Source organism: Schistocerca piceifrons, chromosome 4, assembly GCF_021461385.2.
Source record: "Schistocerca piceifrons isolate TAMUIC-IGC-003096 chromosome 4, iqSchPice1.1, whole genome shotgun sequence".
Taxonomy (NCBI): domain Eukaryota; kingdom Metazoa; phylum Arthropoda; class Insecta; order Orthoptera; family Acrididae; genus Schistocerca; species Schistocerca piceifrons.
In genome coordinates, this window is record NC_060141.1 from 31,174,071 (window position 1) to 31,190,713 (window position 16,643).

Genomic DNA, 16,643 nt, shown 5'->3' on the forward strand with positions numbered 1-16,643 from the left:
GTCCATGGGACCTGTGGTAGTCATGGACAGCTGCAGAGTACATGCACATAGCTGCAGACTGCCAGCATTGCTTAGCACTTGATCTCTTCACCAGCAGCTATGGTATCTTCCAGCAGGATAACTCTCCGTGTCACATGTTCAGAATCGTGCTGTAGTGGTCTGAGTTGTTTTATAGTAAATTCAAGTCTTGGCCACCAATTTCACCTGATCTGAACTCGACGATAAACATCTGGGACGCTACTAAGTCCAGAAATCACCGGCACGTAATTGAAGACTTGAAACAAAAAAAATTCTAAGTGCCATAATACGGAATTTTGAAGATTTGTGTAAAGTGGGATCTACACGCCACGCCGAGTAATATTAACTACCACGAATGAAAATGTAGTATCAAATGCAGTCAAGAGATGGCATACAGTTTAAAAGCCATTGCTGTTAACTCTATGTTCCGCGCGCTTACTCTTCATCGTTAGATAAAATGGCGGAGACTGCAAATGTTTGTAACAGAAACGACGAATTAAAGGAGAATGTATTGTGGCAGCAAAGAGGAAAAATGTGGAAAAATTTCAGGGAATGAATACATAAGTTAAACCAATAAACGTGTTGCAGCAGAAGTTAGTCCAACTCAGGAGGTAAATGTTATTACTGAAACTTCCTGGCAGATTAAAACTGTGTGCCCGACCGAGACTCGAACTCGCAACCTTTGCCTTTCGCGGGCAAGTGCTCTACCAACGGACCTACCCAAGCACGACTCACGCCGCGTCCACACAGCTTTATTTCCGCTAGTACCTCGTCTCCTTCCTTCCAAACTTTACAGAAGGTCTCCTGCGAACCTTGCAGAACTAGCACTCCTGAAAGAAAGGATATTGCTGAGACATGGCTTAGCCACGGCCTGGGGGATGTTTCCAGAATGAGATTTCCACTCTGCAGCGTAGTGTGCACTGATATGAAACTTCCTGGCAGATTAAAACTGTGTGCCAGACCGAGACTCGAGCTCGGGACCTTTGCCTTTCGCGGGCAAGTGCTCTCGGTCCGGCACACAGTTTTAATCTGCCAGGAAGTTTCATATCAGCGCACACTCCGCTGCAGAGGGAAAATCTCCTTCTGGAAGCAGATGTAAAGGGCACGATACAGAAAATAAAGCGATTTAAAGTGGGTAACATGAATGCATTTCGCTCCTTAGGTTTCAAGAAACCAGTAGATTGTAATATAAATATGGCAGACATAACCATACCGAACGTACACAGGCTATGGTTAAACAATCATAAGCTTCAAGGAGTTAAAATCAGCAGAAGCTTAAATGAAACTGAGTCCTGGGAAAGTACGAGTATGACCACTTTGAGAAAAGGTGTGTGAGTAAAGGACGTCAAGGAAATGGTACACACCTGCCCTGGATGTTACAACCCACATGTGTGAAGAAATGGAGAAACATCTGATTGAAATGATGCAACAGCTGATAAATAATGACCACATGCACTTTTACAAAAGCAGACTGCAGTTCATTACCTTTTTGTAATGTGGTACTTAGAGATTTTCATTGCATTTCCTCTTTCAGTAAGTTTTTCATAAACTGCAATGCGATGTTTGTAATTTCCTTTCGAAACTATGCTTACCTTTCAAATAGAAGACATTAATAGCGCAATTATGACCACTGATTGCCCAGTATACTTAAAATTCATTTTACTCAAATTCATGATTTTGGCGCTTAGAGACTTTTTTCTTTCAAGTGGTCTGTTTACAGGAGTTGTATGAGCTACGCGTAGCCGTCTGGTGCCACATATTTTGGGAAATCTGTTACTGTACTGGGCTGCAAAGTGGGACGAACACACTGTTTATGCGGCCGGTCGTAGTGCTCCAGCGCATCAGGGTGCTGGCGTAAGGTGTCGCCAGCACACCAGGCAGCAAAGTGCGTGCGGGAAGATCGATAGTAGGCGCCAGCAACGAGCCTATAAGGAGAGAGTCCAACGGCAGACTCGCAGGCAACGCGCTGCCAACGCCCTCTCGACCGCCGGTGTTTAGATCGCCGCAGCCGACCGTAGGACCCAGTCAGTCACCCGGCGATCAACGAGTCGAGTCATCAGTCGCAGCCCAGTGGATGTCGCAGTTGCAGTCAACTCAACCTCCAGCTCAGAGTCGGTCAGCACTCAGCCGCCAGAGTAGTGTGCATAGCTACTTCACCAGCAATGAGACTAATGTGGACTATTTAAAGTTAAGTAACTTGTTGTTCTTACGAGTGAAGAACCCTGTTCCTACACGTGTCCTGTTTGTGTTACAGAAGGGTGTACCCACCACCAAACAGCATCCTCTCCCCGCTCGCCGTGGTACCAGTCCACACCCCGTCGGCTCACCTACCTGCAGGCGGTCGTTGCCGGTGTCGCAGACGTAGAGCAGGGTTCCCCCCGCCTCGTCGGCGGCTACGGCGAGCCCTTCGGGGCTGCGGAACTGGCCCGGCGCGCCGCCCTTCTTGCCCAGCGACGCCACCACGCGGCCCTCCGCGTCCAGCTCGTGCACGCAGTGGGCGTACTTGTCTGCAACAACGTCAGAATGCAGGTCACTCCACTGCAGGGCAGTTTCCGCCAGGTATTACACGTAAAAAAAAGGAAAAAAATCTCCACCGCAGGTCGCTTTCTGCGGAGTTTTACAAGTTTAAAAAATCAGAACTGACGACTCAACAAACAAGTCGATTTCGGGTATTAAACCATGGCAATGACAAATTTTTTTAAGCCTGTCAGTTTTAGTGTCAGCGATTACACTAAATTATATGACAAATACAAACCCTGGAGACTGTTAACACCAAAAATATCTATGTAAATATTTGTAATTTAAATGCTTTCTTCTAATAAGTAAGGACATTGTTTCACTGTATGTGTACATTTAGGTAGAAGTCTGTTGACGTTTCATTGTATTTATCTGTGTTTTACTGTGAAACTTATAAGCTCTGGGAAACAGTCAAAGGAATTGTTATTTGTACCGACTAGCAACGATAACAGCAGTGCTTATGCGTTGTAAAATCTTTGGGTACGGAGTTGTCGCGTAGAGCGCTCGGAGGGAGCAAGAGATGGGATCCAGCGCTTGTAGTGTGCGGAAGTGTGATGTTAACGCTTTCGCAGTAGAGACTACGCCGCCAGATGTCTAGAGCAGGAATACGGACAATGGACGGGCGGTTATGTTAATTACAATTGCCCGTTCCTATAATTATCCGTGGCTCCACAATATGCTGCCGTCTTCAACAACAGCAGCAGTTCCAGCAACACAGTTTCGTCGTCGGCTCCGAGTTTCGTCGTATGCTCAGCACTGAAGTAAGACTGTTCATTGGTAGAAAGTATTAACGGCTAACGCAGCAGCACAACTGAATGTGATTTGATTGATAAGATTTACACTCCTGGAAATGGAAAAAAGAACACATTGACACCGGTGTGTCAGACCCACCATACTTGCTCCGGACACTGCGAGAGGGCTGTACAAGCAATGATCACACGCACGGCACAGCGGACACACCAGGAACCGCGGTGTTGGCCGTCGAATGGCGCTAGCTGCGCAGCATTTGTGCACCGCCGCCGTCAGTGTCAGCCAGTTTGTCGTGGCATACGGAGCTCCATCGCAGTCTTTAACACTGGTAGCATGCCGCGACAGCGTGGACGTGAACCGTATGTGCAGTTGACGGACTTTGAGCGAGGGCGTATAGTGGGCATGCGGGAGGCCGGGTGGACGTACCGCCGAATTGCTCAACACGTGGGGCGTGAGGTCTCCACAGTACATCGATGTTGTCGCCAGTGGTCGGCGGAAGGTGCACGTGCCCGTCGACCTGGGACCGGACCGCAGCGACGCACGGATGCACGCCAAGACCGTAGGATCCTACGCAGTGCCGTAGGGGACCGCACCGCCACTTCCCAGCAAATTAGGGACACTGTTGCTCCTGGGGTATCGGCGAGGACCATTCGCAACCGTCTCCATGAAGCTGGGCTACGGTCCCGCACACCGTTAGGCCGTCTTCCGCTCACGCCCCAACACCGTGCAGCCCGCCTCCAGTGGTGTTGCGACAGGCGTGAATGGAGGGACGAATGGAGACGTGTCGTCTTCAGCGATGAGAGTCGCTTCTGCCTTGGTGCCAATGATGGTCGTATGCGTGTTTGGCGCCGTGCAGGTGAGCGCCACAATCAGGACTACATACGACCGAGGCACACAGGGCCAACACCCGGCATCATGGTGTGGGGAGCGATCTCCTACACTGGCCGTACACCACTGGTGATCGTCGAGGGGACACTGAATAGTGCACGGTACATCCAAACCGTCATCGAACCCATCGTTCTACCATTCCTAGACCGGCAAGGGAACTTGCTGTTCCAACAGGACAATGCACGGCCGCATGTATCCCGTGCCACCCAACGTGCTCTAGAAGGTGTAAGTCAACTACCCTGGCCAGCAAGATCTCCGGATCTGTCCCCAATTGAGCATGTTTGGGACTGGATGAAGCGTCGTCTCACGCGGTCTGCACGTCCAGCACGAACGCTGGTCCAACTGAGGCGCCAGGTGGAAATGGCATGGCAAGCCGTTCCACAGGACTACATCCAGCATCTCTACGATCGTCTCCATGGGAGAATAGCAGCCTGCATTGCTGCGAAAGGTGGATATACACTGTACTAGTGCCGACATTGTGCATGCTCTGTTGCCTGTGTCTATGTGCCTGTGGTTCTGTCAGTGTGATCATGTGATGTATCTGACTCCAGGAATGTGTCAATAAAGTTTCCCCTTCCTGGGACAATGAATTCACGGTGTTCTTATTTCAATTTCCAGGAGTGTATTTAAGTAATAATCAGTTACACTCAGTGCGATTGTGTCCTCATTGCCCCAGACATTGTTACCAAGCAGGGTCCTTGTTCCTTTTTTCACTAATATGCTGAGTGTCATAAGAAACAAATTGAATAGTTATAGCCAGTTTATTAATGAATAAATTCTCTTTTAAGAATTGTAGCCTCAGTCTATTTTCAATTAACTGTTCTACAACAGGGGCTTCAGTATATGACTAAAGTAAAGCAATTTCATTTTTCAAGTTTGAGAATCAATCATTGGAAAAAATTCAAATCTAAAGAAATGTACAAATTAAGAGTGCGGAAGTTTTATTTATTTTACATATAGCTTGGAGCACATGGCTGTTTGGTTTGGTACGTATTCTAGTATTTTAAATCTGTTCAAGTCAGTAAAAAAGGCTCACTTGTTCAGACAATAATATGAAATCCAATTTGCAAAATAAGTTACGGCAAAGTAAAAAGTGCTCGTTTTTTTCCCTACATTTCTTTGATGCCGTTATGCTCAGGTCAGTGAAAGTCATACAAAATTGCTAAGGCATTGTTCACGTAACGAAGTTCAGTACTAACATACAGTTTAATTGCATGTTTCCAAGTCATTACTCGATGGCCTTTTTCAAAATTTAATGCCAAACATATCGGAAGAGTGACTTCTCAGTTTTCTTTATCATTACATACTCACTTAAAATTAGTCTAAAAAAAAGTCCTAGTGGGCTGGCGACCGTTAATTACTTCCTTTTTGTTCATTAGTTTAACTTTTGGATTCATGATCAGTGGTACCCCTTTCTTCCCGTGTTATTCGTGAGTGAATACATAAAATAACTTTCATTGTCCAAATTATAGCCCTGTTCGGTTTAATTACTTTTAATTTTAGCAGACTTTCCATCAGAAGGGTCGGTTGTACACTTTCCTCCTACTTATCGGCATCACTTCTTCGGGAAAGATAGCCTTATACAATTAGAAAAAAGTCCATTAGGCATACATGCGATCCACGGTCCTATTTTATATCGCAAGCAGTATAGGCCGATTTGTAAGAGGGAGGTTACAAGACCACTGCGTCACCGTAGACGAGAAAACAATCCGTGAAAATCGCGAGTCAAATAAAGGCCGTTAGGAGAAGCCAAGTTCGTTGTGAACACGCGCAGATCCGTTCCAAGCAGAGCCCAAACGGCAGCCCAGTCTAAAACACAACCGTCACTGCGTTTACATCAACTACAATGGTAAGCTTCACATACTCCTTTTACTGTTCGGACTTCAGAATTGCCACAATATACGCGATTTATTTCTCCATTAGAAAATTCAATTTAGACACTACATTGAACGCAGTAATTTTGTATGAACGTGACGAAGTAGTTCAAGGATGAATGGCCGGATTTCGGTATTTAACGGCACAATATCTCGGCACGCGACGACGTTGCCATCATCAAATCAGGTGAACTGATGAACTGAGTACCTAAGAGCTCGCACGGGACTTTTATATCGTCTCACCTTCCCTTTGACCTAAGGGAAGCCGGGGGGGGGGGGGGGGGGCTAGGGGGAGGGGGGGGGGGAAGGGTTGATGACAACGTGGTCACATCCCGAAATATTGTGCATATTAGACACTGACAACCGGACATTCACCTATGAACTATTGCGTGATGAGTTGCGGCGGGAGAAACTGAAGAATCACACTTGTGTGAAAGTGTTCAGGTGACTGTCATAATTAAATTTAGAGATGACGAAGTATTTGTGACATATGATTGCACCTGCATATGACATCCATGATAACACAGGTCTGCAAAAGAATATTTTTTTAAAGTTGTTTGAAATTTGATAAGTGACTTTTATATAGTTTCCAGGGCTGATTTCAAAAATGCAATCCATTTTTTTCTATCACGTCAGGTTTTCTCGCAAAAAGGGAGTATTTTTGGGTATAATAACAAAATTAAAGCAATTTATCGCATTTTGTCCAGCGTTATAAAATTTTATTTTACATATAATTCATGTTCTAAACTACATTTCCAGTACACTTTCATTTCTTTTTAAGCTCATAAGACTTCATAATAATGCTTTCGCTTTCCGTCGAAGCTTCTTTTATTGATTTTCCGGCTGTGGACTCGTTGAGGCTCATCTCTTTTTATCATCCAGCAGTAGTCCGCTATCGTGTTGACGTTCCATCTTCCTTGATGTATTTTTTCCATTTCTTTGATGTCTTGGTGGAATCTTTCGCCCTGCTCTTCAGTTACATCACCAAGGTTTGCAGGGAAGTAGTCAAGATGTGAGTGGGGAAAATGAACTTTAATGCTCATGTTACAGCCCAGCTTCTTAAGGTTGTCGAGCATGTCTGCGACGATTGTCTTGTAGTTTGGATTTCTTTTGTTTCCTAGGAAACTGGTAACAACTAATTTAAAAGATGTCCATGATGCTTTTTCTTTTGTTTGCATTTTGTTCACAAAGTTGGGATCTGCCGTTAGTTTTCTAATTTCTGCTCCGTCAAAGATTCCTTCCTTTAGCTTTGCCTCCGATGAACCAGGAAACTGTCCACAAAAATATCTGAAACACTCCCCTTTTTTTGGCAATGCCTTAACAAATTGTTTCATCAGCCCCAACTTAATGTGAAGTGGTGGAAGTAACACCTTTCTGGGATCCACAAGGCTTTTCATCTCAACATTTTTAATCCCTACCTGTAAGGTTTTTCTCAAGGGCCAAGCTTCTTTTGTGTAGTGTTGCTTTCTGTCTCTACTGCCCCATTCACAGAGAGTGCAAGGGAGCTTTGTATAGCCTTTTTGTTGACCAAGCAACATTGAAATCACTTTTAAATCACCACATAGTGTCCATTTGTGGTCTGAATAGCAGAGTTTGTTTCAAACCAGTTCAAGGTTTTCGTAGCATTCTTTTAAGTGAACCGAGTGTCCAACTGGTATAGAAGCATACTTATTGCCATTGCGTAGAAGTACTGTTTTAACGCTTCTTTTTGAAGAATCAATAAAAAGTCTCCACTCAACAGGAGCGTAATATTATTCTATTTTGAAACTTGCCATAAGTCCAGGAACATCACTGCAAAACACCAGGTCACCTTCTTGAGAGAAGAAAGATACAAACTCCTTTTCCCTCGATTGATACTAAGAAAAGGATGTACCCAGAGCCAGCATATGTTTGTCTTTCAATCTAGATCCTAAAACCGCTGCCGATTCTTTAGAATGGCCTAGGTCTCTGACTAAATCGTTCAGATTGTGGGAATGGAATGGGATCGGTTGTGCCAGGATCCTAGCAATCTCTGTTTTCTTCACTATTACCTTGCTGAGCCAATGGCTCGTGATCATCTATATCATCCAAAGAATCTGGAGGCGGTATTGGAACTTCAGGTCCATGAGAAAACAGGGCGAGTGGCTGACTGTATGTTAGGGTAAGAAATATCCTTTTTGTTTTTCAAATTGAAACCTCGTAGGTTGCAAGAACAAAAATAGCAGTCATCATTATAATTTTTGGGCTCCCTCCAAACCATTGGTATTCCAAAACGTAAGGACTGCTTTTTACATTGAAACTATTGCCTCGGTTCTTCAACACACACTGAACAAACGTTTTGTGGGGCCCAAGGCTTATCTTTATCGCCTAACTTTATACCAAAATAGGCGAAATGTACTTTTTCAACAAAATCGGAAATGTTTCTTTGTTGCTTTTTAACGGTATAGTTACCACAAATGTAGCAGAAGCAATCTGGCGAGTTTATACATCCTCTGGTAGCCATTGTCCATTGTCCATAAAAGAACTTCACAACACAAGAAAACAGTCACTACTTTAAAGAACTAGTAACAACAACACGAAAACAGCACAGAGTGAAGAGGTACTGTGAATTGAAGGACAATAGCAGAAGCTCACAGCTTGGTGATGGCGGGGGAAGGGGGCAGCGCGACGGACAGGCACTGATGTGAAAATATTGCTGGTTTCTCCTAATTACTCTTTATTTTACGTATATCTAGTACAAAAACGGCTAAATAACAGTTTATGGAGATCCTAAAAACCAAAATTCAAACTCACTAGAGTGCTTAAATATCGAAAAAGCTAAATTAGACAAGCAGTTTGTGAAATAACTGTACGTCATGGAATTTTTTTCACTATTTTTCCCGAAATCAGCATTGAAAACACTACAAAAATGACCTAATAAATTTGAAACACTTTTTATGTCGCAGACCTGTGTAATCATATTAGAAATGCGTATTTAATAAATTTTAGTGTACCACTGGAAAGAAAAAAAAAAAGAAAAAAGGTGTTTGGCATTGTTGTCTGGGAGATCCTGAGGAGTGGGTTCAGCCGCCTAATAAGAGAAATTTTCTTCCGCTGCGCGCAATGACTATTTTCCTCGAGGTGCGCGAGATTTGCGTCTCAGGTGTATCTGTCGATCGTAGATTACTAATGAACGTGTGTGTTTAGTGTGGACTCCTCTTTCTGTTGTGTAGTGACACGGGAGAAGCTGCAAGCTGAAACCGCGGGATAGAACACAGGGTACTCCTTTTGAACTGCACCTGAAATGGTACAGTACTGCCTGACACAGAAATGATGTACAACAACATACTTTGTTGTTCTTGTCAGAACAGCGTTTTTCGTAGAATAACACCATTTTATTTATTACACCGAAGTCGGATACCAGTGGAGGAAAGAAGGGCAATTTGTATGTTTAATTATTCAGATGTGCCCTTCCTTAAAATAGATCCCTGAATCCTGCTTGGTAATGTTTGTGAACTGAATGAATGGTGGCCGTCTGCTGACCACAGATGGTGAAGGTAGATTCTATAATCATCTTTGAGACGCTTCTCTAGTCACCTTTGGCCGAACCAAAGAGAGGAAGTGTACCGGAGCACCAGAGGGTCTGGAATGTGGCTGACCAATACGGTGGTAACTTCCTCCCCCACTTCTGCGGAGGCACGGGATGACCGGATGAACTGCCATGTTTCTGCACTGTGTCGCTGGTTCCAGAGGTGTGAAGACGTGCTCTATGTGTGGTCCAGAAAAACAAATTTGACTGAAAATGGTATGCATGTGGAATATTTAGGAGTAGATGAACTAATAATTTCTCTTTTCAGAAACTTTTGGTGGGAGGCTCATATAAATTGTTCGGAAAAAGATAGGCACGTAAAAAATTATGGGAAACATAGGATTCTTCGGAAGTGACAAAGAAACCATGTGTTGTAATCATAAGACGAAATACTAGCGTGCGGTAGTATTAATATGAAATACTTGTGTGTGTAAATCTAAGTTGAAAATAATTAAGATTTCCGTGTGCAGAACTTGAATTAGAGGCAAGAACTTCCACGTGGTGAGTACAGTGTGAGTCTCAACCTGACTATGAGACAATAAAAAGAATTAGAAGTGCTTGTCCTAGTATTCAGTTGAGGATCCGAGTGTGAGATAAATAAGATACCAAAACTTACATATGAGATACATTTGTGTAACGCCAGCTTCATATTCAGATACTCAGAGTGATTTAAGGTGAGTCAGCCATCTACCTGGCAACTCCATGTGGGTTGCATTGCACAGAGAGATCTGCATAAATCCTCCAGAGTTTGTGGCAGGAAAATTATTACGGGGTCAGTGAGGTGTGAATCTGGGATGACTATTGTTCGATGTGGGAAAGCAGAACGAGTAGAAAACCGAACATTTTGTTTTTGATATGTGTTTTACACTGCAGTGTGATTTATTATGTGTATTTAATCTGTGTGATTTGCATGAGACTGTAGAAAATTAGTTTCAAATACGGTGGGACAAGCATGATTTTTCCTAGCAATGCACGGAAGTCAGTAAATTCGTTATGCTGGTAATGAATGAGGTTAAGAGAGTGTGGGAGAGAATGAAGTAGCGAAAGATACCTTACCAATCCAGAAAGTGCAGAGTAGCAATAGACAGAAACATTACGAGACCACAGAATAATAAAATGCTTATGTCATGCCCGTTGCGTGTAGAATCACTTGTTTAACTATTTTGTTTGAGTGTAATGCAAGGAATTTTTCAACATTAGCGTGGAAGAATTTATTTTAATAAAATAGTTGATATATGAAACAAATAGTGGTTTTGAGTATTGAGTTTTGGGTAGCCATTTTGTTGAGTTATTTTAACATAACCTCCATTTTATTGCTGGGATGTCCAAGCTTTGGATAAAATATATACCACAGGAAGGAAATGTGGCCTTGCCAGGGTGGAGTGAGTCCATCAGAAATGTGCACTAGCTATTAGTCAGACGCGTTATCCATTCCTTTGCATTAAGACGTAAGGACGAGAATAAATTATAGCTTAACTGATAGGCACTAGGGCATTTTATGCATAGTTGCAGTGCGTATGGTAATCATGAAAATATTTCTGATGTACGAACAAGAATTGCACTCGCTTGGCAAGCCACTCATCAAGTAGGCCTGACCATTAGATGCCAGAGAATGGGGTACGAACCTCCCACACCGTGTGAATTGCTGAGTTTAACGTCCCCATCCGACGGACGGATCATGAACAATGTCACATATCCTCACTTCATGTGAACTGCGATGAGTTTTGGAATTTAACGCAGGACACTGATGCTAAGTCCGGTGATCAAAAATTCTGCTCCTTGACGGTCAAAAAATAGTGGTGAAAATTTCCTCCACCAGCAGTATTCGAACTAGCTACCTTAGAGAAGAGCGCCACTGATACGCATTAGCCACCTCGGCCAGAGATGCCAGTGTAACAAGAAACGTTTTCAGTGGGATTAGCCATACAAACTCTAAATGCATATTATACGCTTGTCTCTGAAATAATATCATTAAATATTTGTAACAAGGATCCACAGATCCGAAGCGAGATAGCACTGTTAATGGCTGATCGTACAGGGTCTTGAGCGTCTAAATATAGAAAACTCCAGTGATGTAAATACACAGACTTCCGTCTGGGTGTAACGCCGCGTCATCTTGTAAGATACAAAAACATAAAAATAACCCACGATTCATCCATGTATCACCTGCCTTCCTCAGGGCGCGGGTTGGTCCTGGAAATTGTGTTGTTCTGAATGTGTTATAAGACCACCAAGATTCTAAGATTTTTATTGACTGCAAAATACCACTGATCTGGGGTAAAATAGAGGCAGTCGAAATGTGGTAGACTGTTCTGGGGATACACGGCTTATTGTTGATAGACTGTCCACCTACAGTCGGCAACAAGCTTATGGCAATTGTAGGAATAGTCTCTTCCAGCTGTTAGCAGCGAAAAAGACGCCAGTTCTGCACTGTTGTGTTGGGTTAGCAGATCGCGGCCGTGTCCAGTGTCCGGAGAGGCCGATGAACTGCGATCATACGCGGCTCTTCGAAATGGGTTCGCCGGCAACCGGGAGTCGAGAGTCGCTCGCCCTCCCTGTTGATGTTCGTGAACTGCTCCTTAACTTCAGTTGGCTATCTTATTTTGCCACTTGCCAATGGATGAGTGAAAGGATACATCAGCTTTGTAGCAAATTGGACATCAACAACAGGGCACTACTCCAGAAGCATCTACGGCTATAGTCGAAACAGTTGGTGATGGACTGGGACAAAATTGACAGAATAACGCCCAGGCTACGTTGTACAGCGAAATAATTGGTCGACAGTCAAATGAAGAATAAATCGAGGAATTAACAAGGAAGACAAGCAGTGCTGGGGCTGGAGTGGATGTACGACGTGCCGTGCTAAATCTATTGCCACAGACCATCAGCGAGGCTCCGACGCCCAATGTGTACGCTATGCAGGGCCCCTACAAGGAACCCTACGGGAAAAATGATCGAATCTGTTCAGGCAGTACCCTCTTCTCGTCTCGCAAGTCGAAGTCGAGAAGATGAGACAGGAAACAGTCAGAATCCTACAAAGAGCGAAACCGTCCAAACCGAGCATCACACAGGAAGGAAGGGCTACTGCAGGAGAGCTTAACAAGAATGACGGTATTCTGACTCTCCCCGTGGAAAAAAATAACGCTACTGATGTTTAATGGACACTACACAGTATGAATAAAAAATGAGTGATCTATTGATTATCCTATCTACAGAGAACTTAGAAGTGATCTGACAATGAAGACAATCAAACAAAGATTCCAGCATTCGTCTTGAGCCAGTCTGGCGTTTCAGTGCCAAACTCCTAGCGACATCAAGAAATTATGGAATACGTGAGATCCATAAGGACAGCTGGCAAAAAAAAAAAAAAAAAAAATGACTCTGAGGACTATGGGACTTAACATCTGAGGTCATCAGTCCTCGAGAACTTAGAACTACTTAAATCTAACTAACCTAAGGACATCACACACATCCATGCCCGAGGCAGGATTCGAACCTGCGACCGCAGCGGTCGCGCGGTTCCAGACTGTAGCGCCTGGAACCGCTCGGCCACCCCGGCCGGCTAAGGACAGCTGCCCCCTCAGGCCATAGATGATGGGATCGACTCTCCAACCTACAATCTGGTGATGTGTATGACTGTTAAATTACGTCACCTCGTGGGACACACAGAATCACATGTAAAGGATTCGACTCACTTCACTTCATGCACATTTATACAGGAGCAGCACACTGACATCATGGTCAGTTCTGACACAAAGTCTCTCTTCTGTAACGTACCAGTGTAGACCATTACTATCGTTCAAGCACGTGTACCACCTGATATTTGTGCCTTGGTGCAGTTGTGCTTCCGTCAACTTATCTCAGTTGGAGTGATAAATTTGAGGAACAAACGGACGAAGTAGAAATGGGATCCTGTCCCACAACTCTCTCTCTCTCTCTCTTTCTCTCTCTCTCTCTCTCTCTCTCTCTCTCTCTCTCTCTCTCTCCCTCCCTCCCCAAAACAGCAGAAATCTTCGTCAATCTTATCAGCAAGCTGTACTACATTTCACAGAAATGGGCCAGCGCTGTTGGCTGCGAGACGTGGACGACACTTTTGTCATTTGTGTAAATGGAGAAATAGGTCTGCATAAGATTCGTAAGCACTTTAACATAGGAACATTCAGTTTACGCAGAAACAAAATGGTAACTGTGCAATACTATTCTTGGACTTGGAGATCTGCTTCACTCACTAAGCAAAATGGGACACAAGGTCTACCAGAAATCAGCCATCACCAACTGATACCTAGATGTCGGTTCCAACAGCACCTGGACCGAAAGTGCACCTTTCTTGACACGCTCACTGCCCGAGCTCACTGAACTGCCGATACGCACAATATGAAACAAGAATTGAGAAAGCTATGTATCACCTTCCAACCAAACACATACAAAATCAAAACAACAGCTATGCAGTCAGCAGCAAGCAAGAGAGAGGAAATGAAATAAAATAACAGCTTCCAGAGATGCGCTCATGTTAAGGGTGACAGCGATAGCAGGCAAGATCCTTCGTCGAGGAGGCATCAAACTAGTTCTCCACAGTGGCTGCAGGAAACAGAATTTGCTAGGGTCCAATAACAATGTCGCTAAAGCCCCCGATACTGCAGGTATACATACGATGTGACTCTGTCGTGTGACCAACATTCGGAAAACCGTGAGACCTTTTAGCATCGAAAAACAGATTATGAGGCACTATGTTGCACTGGGGCATCACAGGAGAACGGTACAAGTGGAGCATCGTTGCAACTGTGGGCAGCTGATGAAAACCAGAGTACTTGGGAGACAGATGTGGCTGCGTACACACAAAAGAAGAGTACACACAAAAGAAGAGAATGTATTCGCCAGAAAAAGCATTAGACGTGTTGACAGTTCAGAACAAGACCTGTTTAAACGACATTCAAAACCAACAACCTTCCTCCATTTTCATGAGCTTATAGCCTCGGAGGAGGGTCGTATTACTGCTGAGTAAAGCAGTATCGTAATAGGGCGCGCGGTAACATTATGAGTGCGAGTGTCTCGAGTTCTGGAATCGTTACGGTCCCGATTATGCTTTGTGTAAGCTGCGTCTACCTCAAGCAGAAAATAGCCCACCCACGTGAAGTCCCAGTACGTCAACAACCAGTGGATTCAATTACGTTTAGCAAATAATGATTAGTTAAGTAAGACTTAGGTAAGACGCTGCCTGATACACAAAGAAAATGCCAATCATGAGAAACAACTGAATGGAGCTATTTGCTGCTAAATGACTGTAGAGAAATTTGTCAGGAAGGGAGGATTTGGGATGTCACTGAACTAGGTTGGAAGTTCTGAACTAGCGTAAAGGAGAAACGGAATGTACTGTGCATAACTGTCGACTTGTAAGACGTGTGTCGAGACTTTGCAGCAGCGCCGTGAGATGGCCAGAAGGCTTACCGCAGTATTTTCTCGCCGACCACGTACAGCTTACGCTTTGAAGGAGTTAGCTCCTCCGAGCAGCGTCGTAACTGTTGTAGTTTCCTGAGGAAGAAATGAATGTTGCAGCAGTGTTGTTTTCATGTAAAACTTCAGACGACAACCTGGCATCCACTACTGGCTCCCTGGCCTGCGCAAGTGTGACTCTGTGGTCACAGGGCAGCGTCCTCACTGAACACTGCCGTGGCCGGCTAAGTAAACAGAATGGCGTCTTTTTCACGAGTCACAAAATACGGTTCCCACAAACACGTCACCGATCTGCAATAACCAGCAGGCTGTGTAATTCATGAATCGTCTACAACATCTCACGTCCCTATATTCCTCCTCAGACAGTGGTATTTTAGAGTCAATGACGTCTTCGAAAATTGACGTCGGTCGTCTTATCACAGCGTCGGAAACGTGATATATCGTAGCATTTCCTCAGAATTATGAAAAAAATGGTGCTGTGAATGTTTTCATATTTCTCAGGCCATTGAGATATAGAAATAAATTCTTTTGGCAAGTTTCAGTCCCAGCCATTCATTATTAAAAATACACTTGGCTACGGGATTCTTCGGAAATTATAACAGAAGTGGCAGTTTACCTTCACCAGACATCTTACACATTTTGTAGACTACAGTGAAATGGTGTTAGGTTAGTGGTGTTTAACGTCCCGTCGACAACGAGGTCATTAGAGACGGAGCGCAAGCTCGGGTTTGGGAAGGATGGGGAAGGAAATCGGCCGTGCCCTTTCAAAGGAACCATCCCGGCATTTGCCTGAAACGATTTAGGGAAATCACGGATAACCTAAATCAGGATGGCCGGATACGGGATTGATCCGTCGTCCTCCCGAATGCGAGTCCAGTGTGTGAAATGCCATTTGCGAGGAAGTTTGGTTAACACCCACACTTCTCTTGTTACCATGTAAAATTTGCTGCTTTTACCAAAACACAACATAGGTTACAAACATTTAGCTGACTAACACTAACGCATTTGAGATTGCGATGCGATCCTGCTACAGTACATTAGTGAACTGTTGACTGAGTGCAACACAGGTCAATAGTTTATGAAGAAGCTCATTCTTAGCATGAAAATAAACATGTACACTACTAACCATTAAAACTGCTACACCAAGAAAAAATGCAGATGATAAACGGGTCTTCATTGAACAAATATATTATACTAGAACTGACATGTGATTACATTTTCACGCAATTTGGGTGCATAGATCCTGAGAAATCAGTACCCGGAACAACCACCTCTGGCCCTAATAACGGCCTTGATACACTTGGGCATTGAGTCAAACAGAGCTTGGATGGCGTGTACAGGTACAGCTGCCCATGCAGCTCCAATACGATACCACAGTTCCTCAAGAGTAGTGACTAGCGTATTGTGACGAGCCAGTTGCTCGGCCGCCATTGACCAGATGTTTCCAGTTGGCCAGAGATCTGGGGAATATGCTGGCCAGGGCAGCAGTCGAACATTTTCTGTGTCCAGAAAGGCCCGTACAGGACCTGTAACGTGCGGTCGTGCACTATCCTGCTGAAATGTAGGGTTTTGCAGGGATCGAATGAAGGGTAGAGCCA

The 16,643-nt window shown here is 44.2% G+C and overlaps 1 protein-coding gene across 1 annotated transcript in view; it reads right to left on the reverse strand.

The window, feature by feature from the left end:
• The window catches only part of LOC124795568 (RING finger protein nhl-1-like), a 118,245-nt gene that overhangs the window by 26,219 nt on the left and 75,383 nt on the right, over nucleotides 1–16,643 (reverse strand). The window contains exon 9 of the mRNA XM_047259640.1: nucleotides 2,350–2,525. Within this exon, the coding sequence (XP_047115596.1) occupies nucleotides 2,350–2,525 (176 nt within the window). The remainder of the gene's footprint in view (nucleotides 1–2,349; nucleotides 2,526–16,643) is intronic.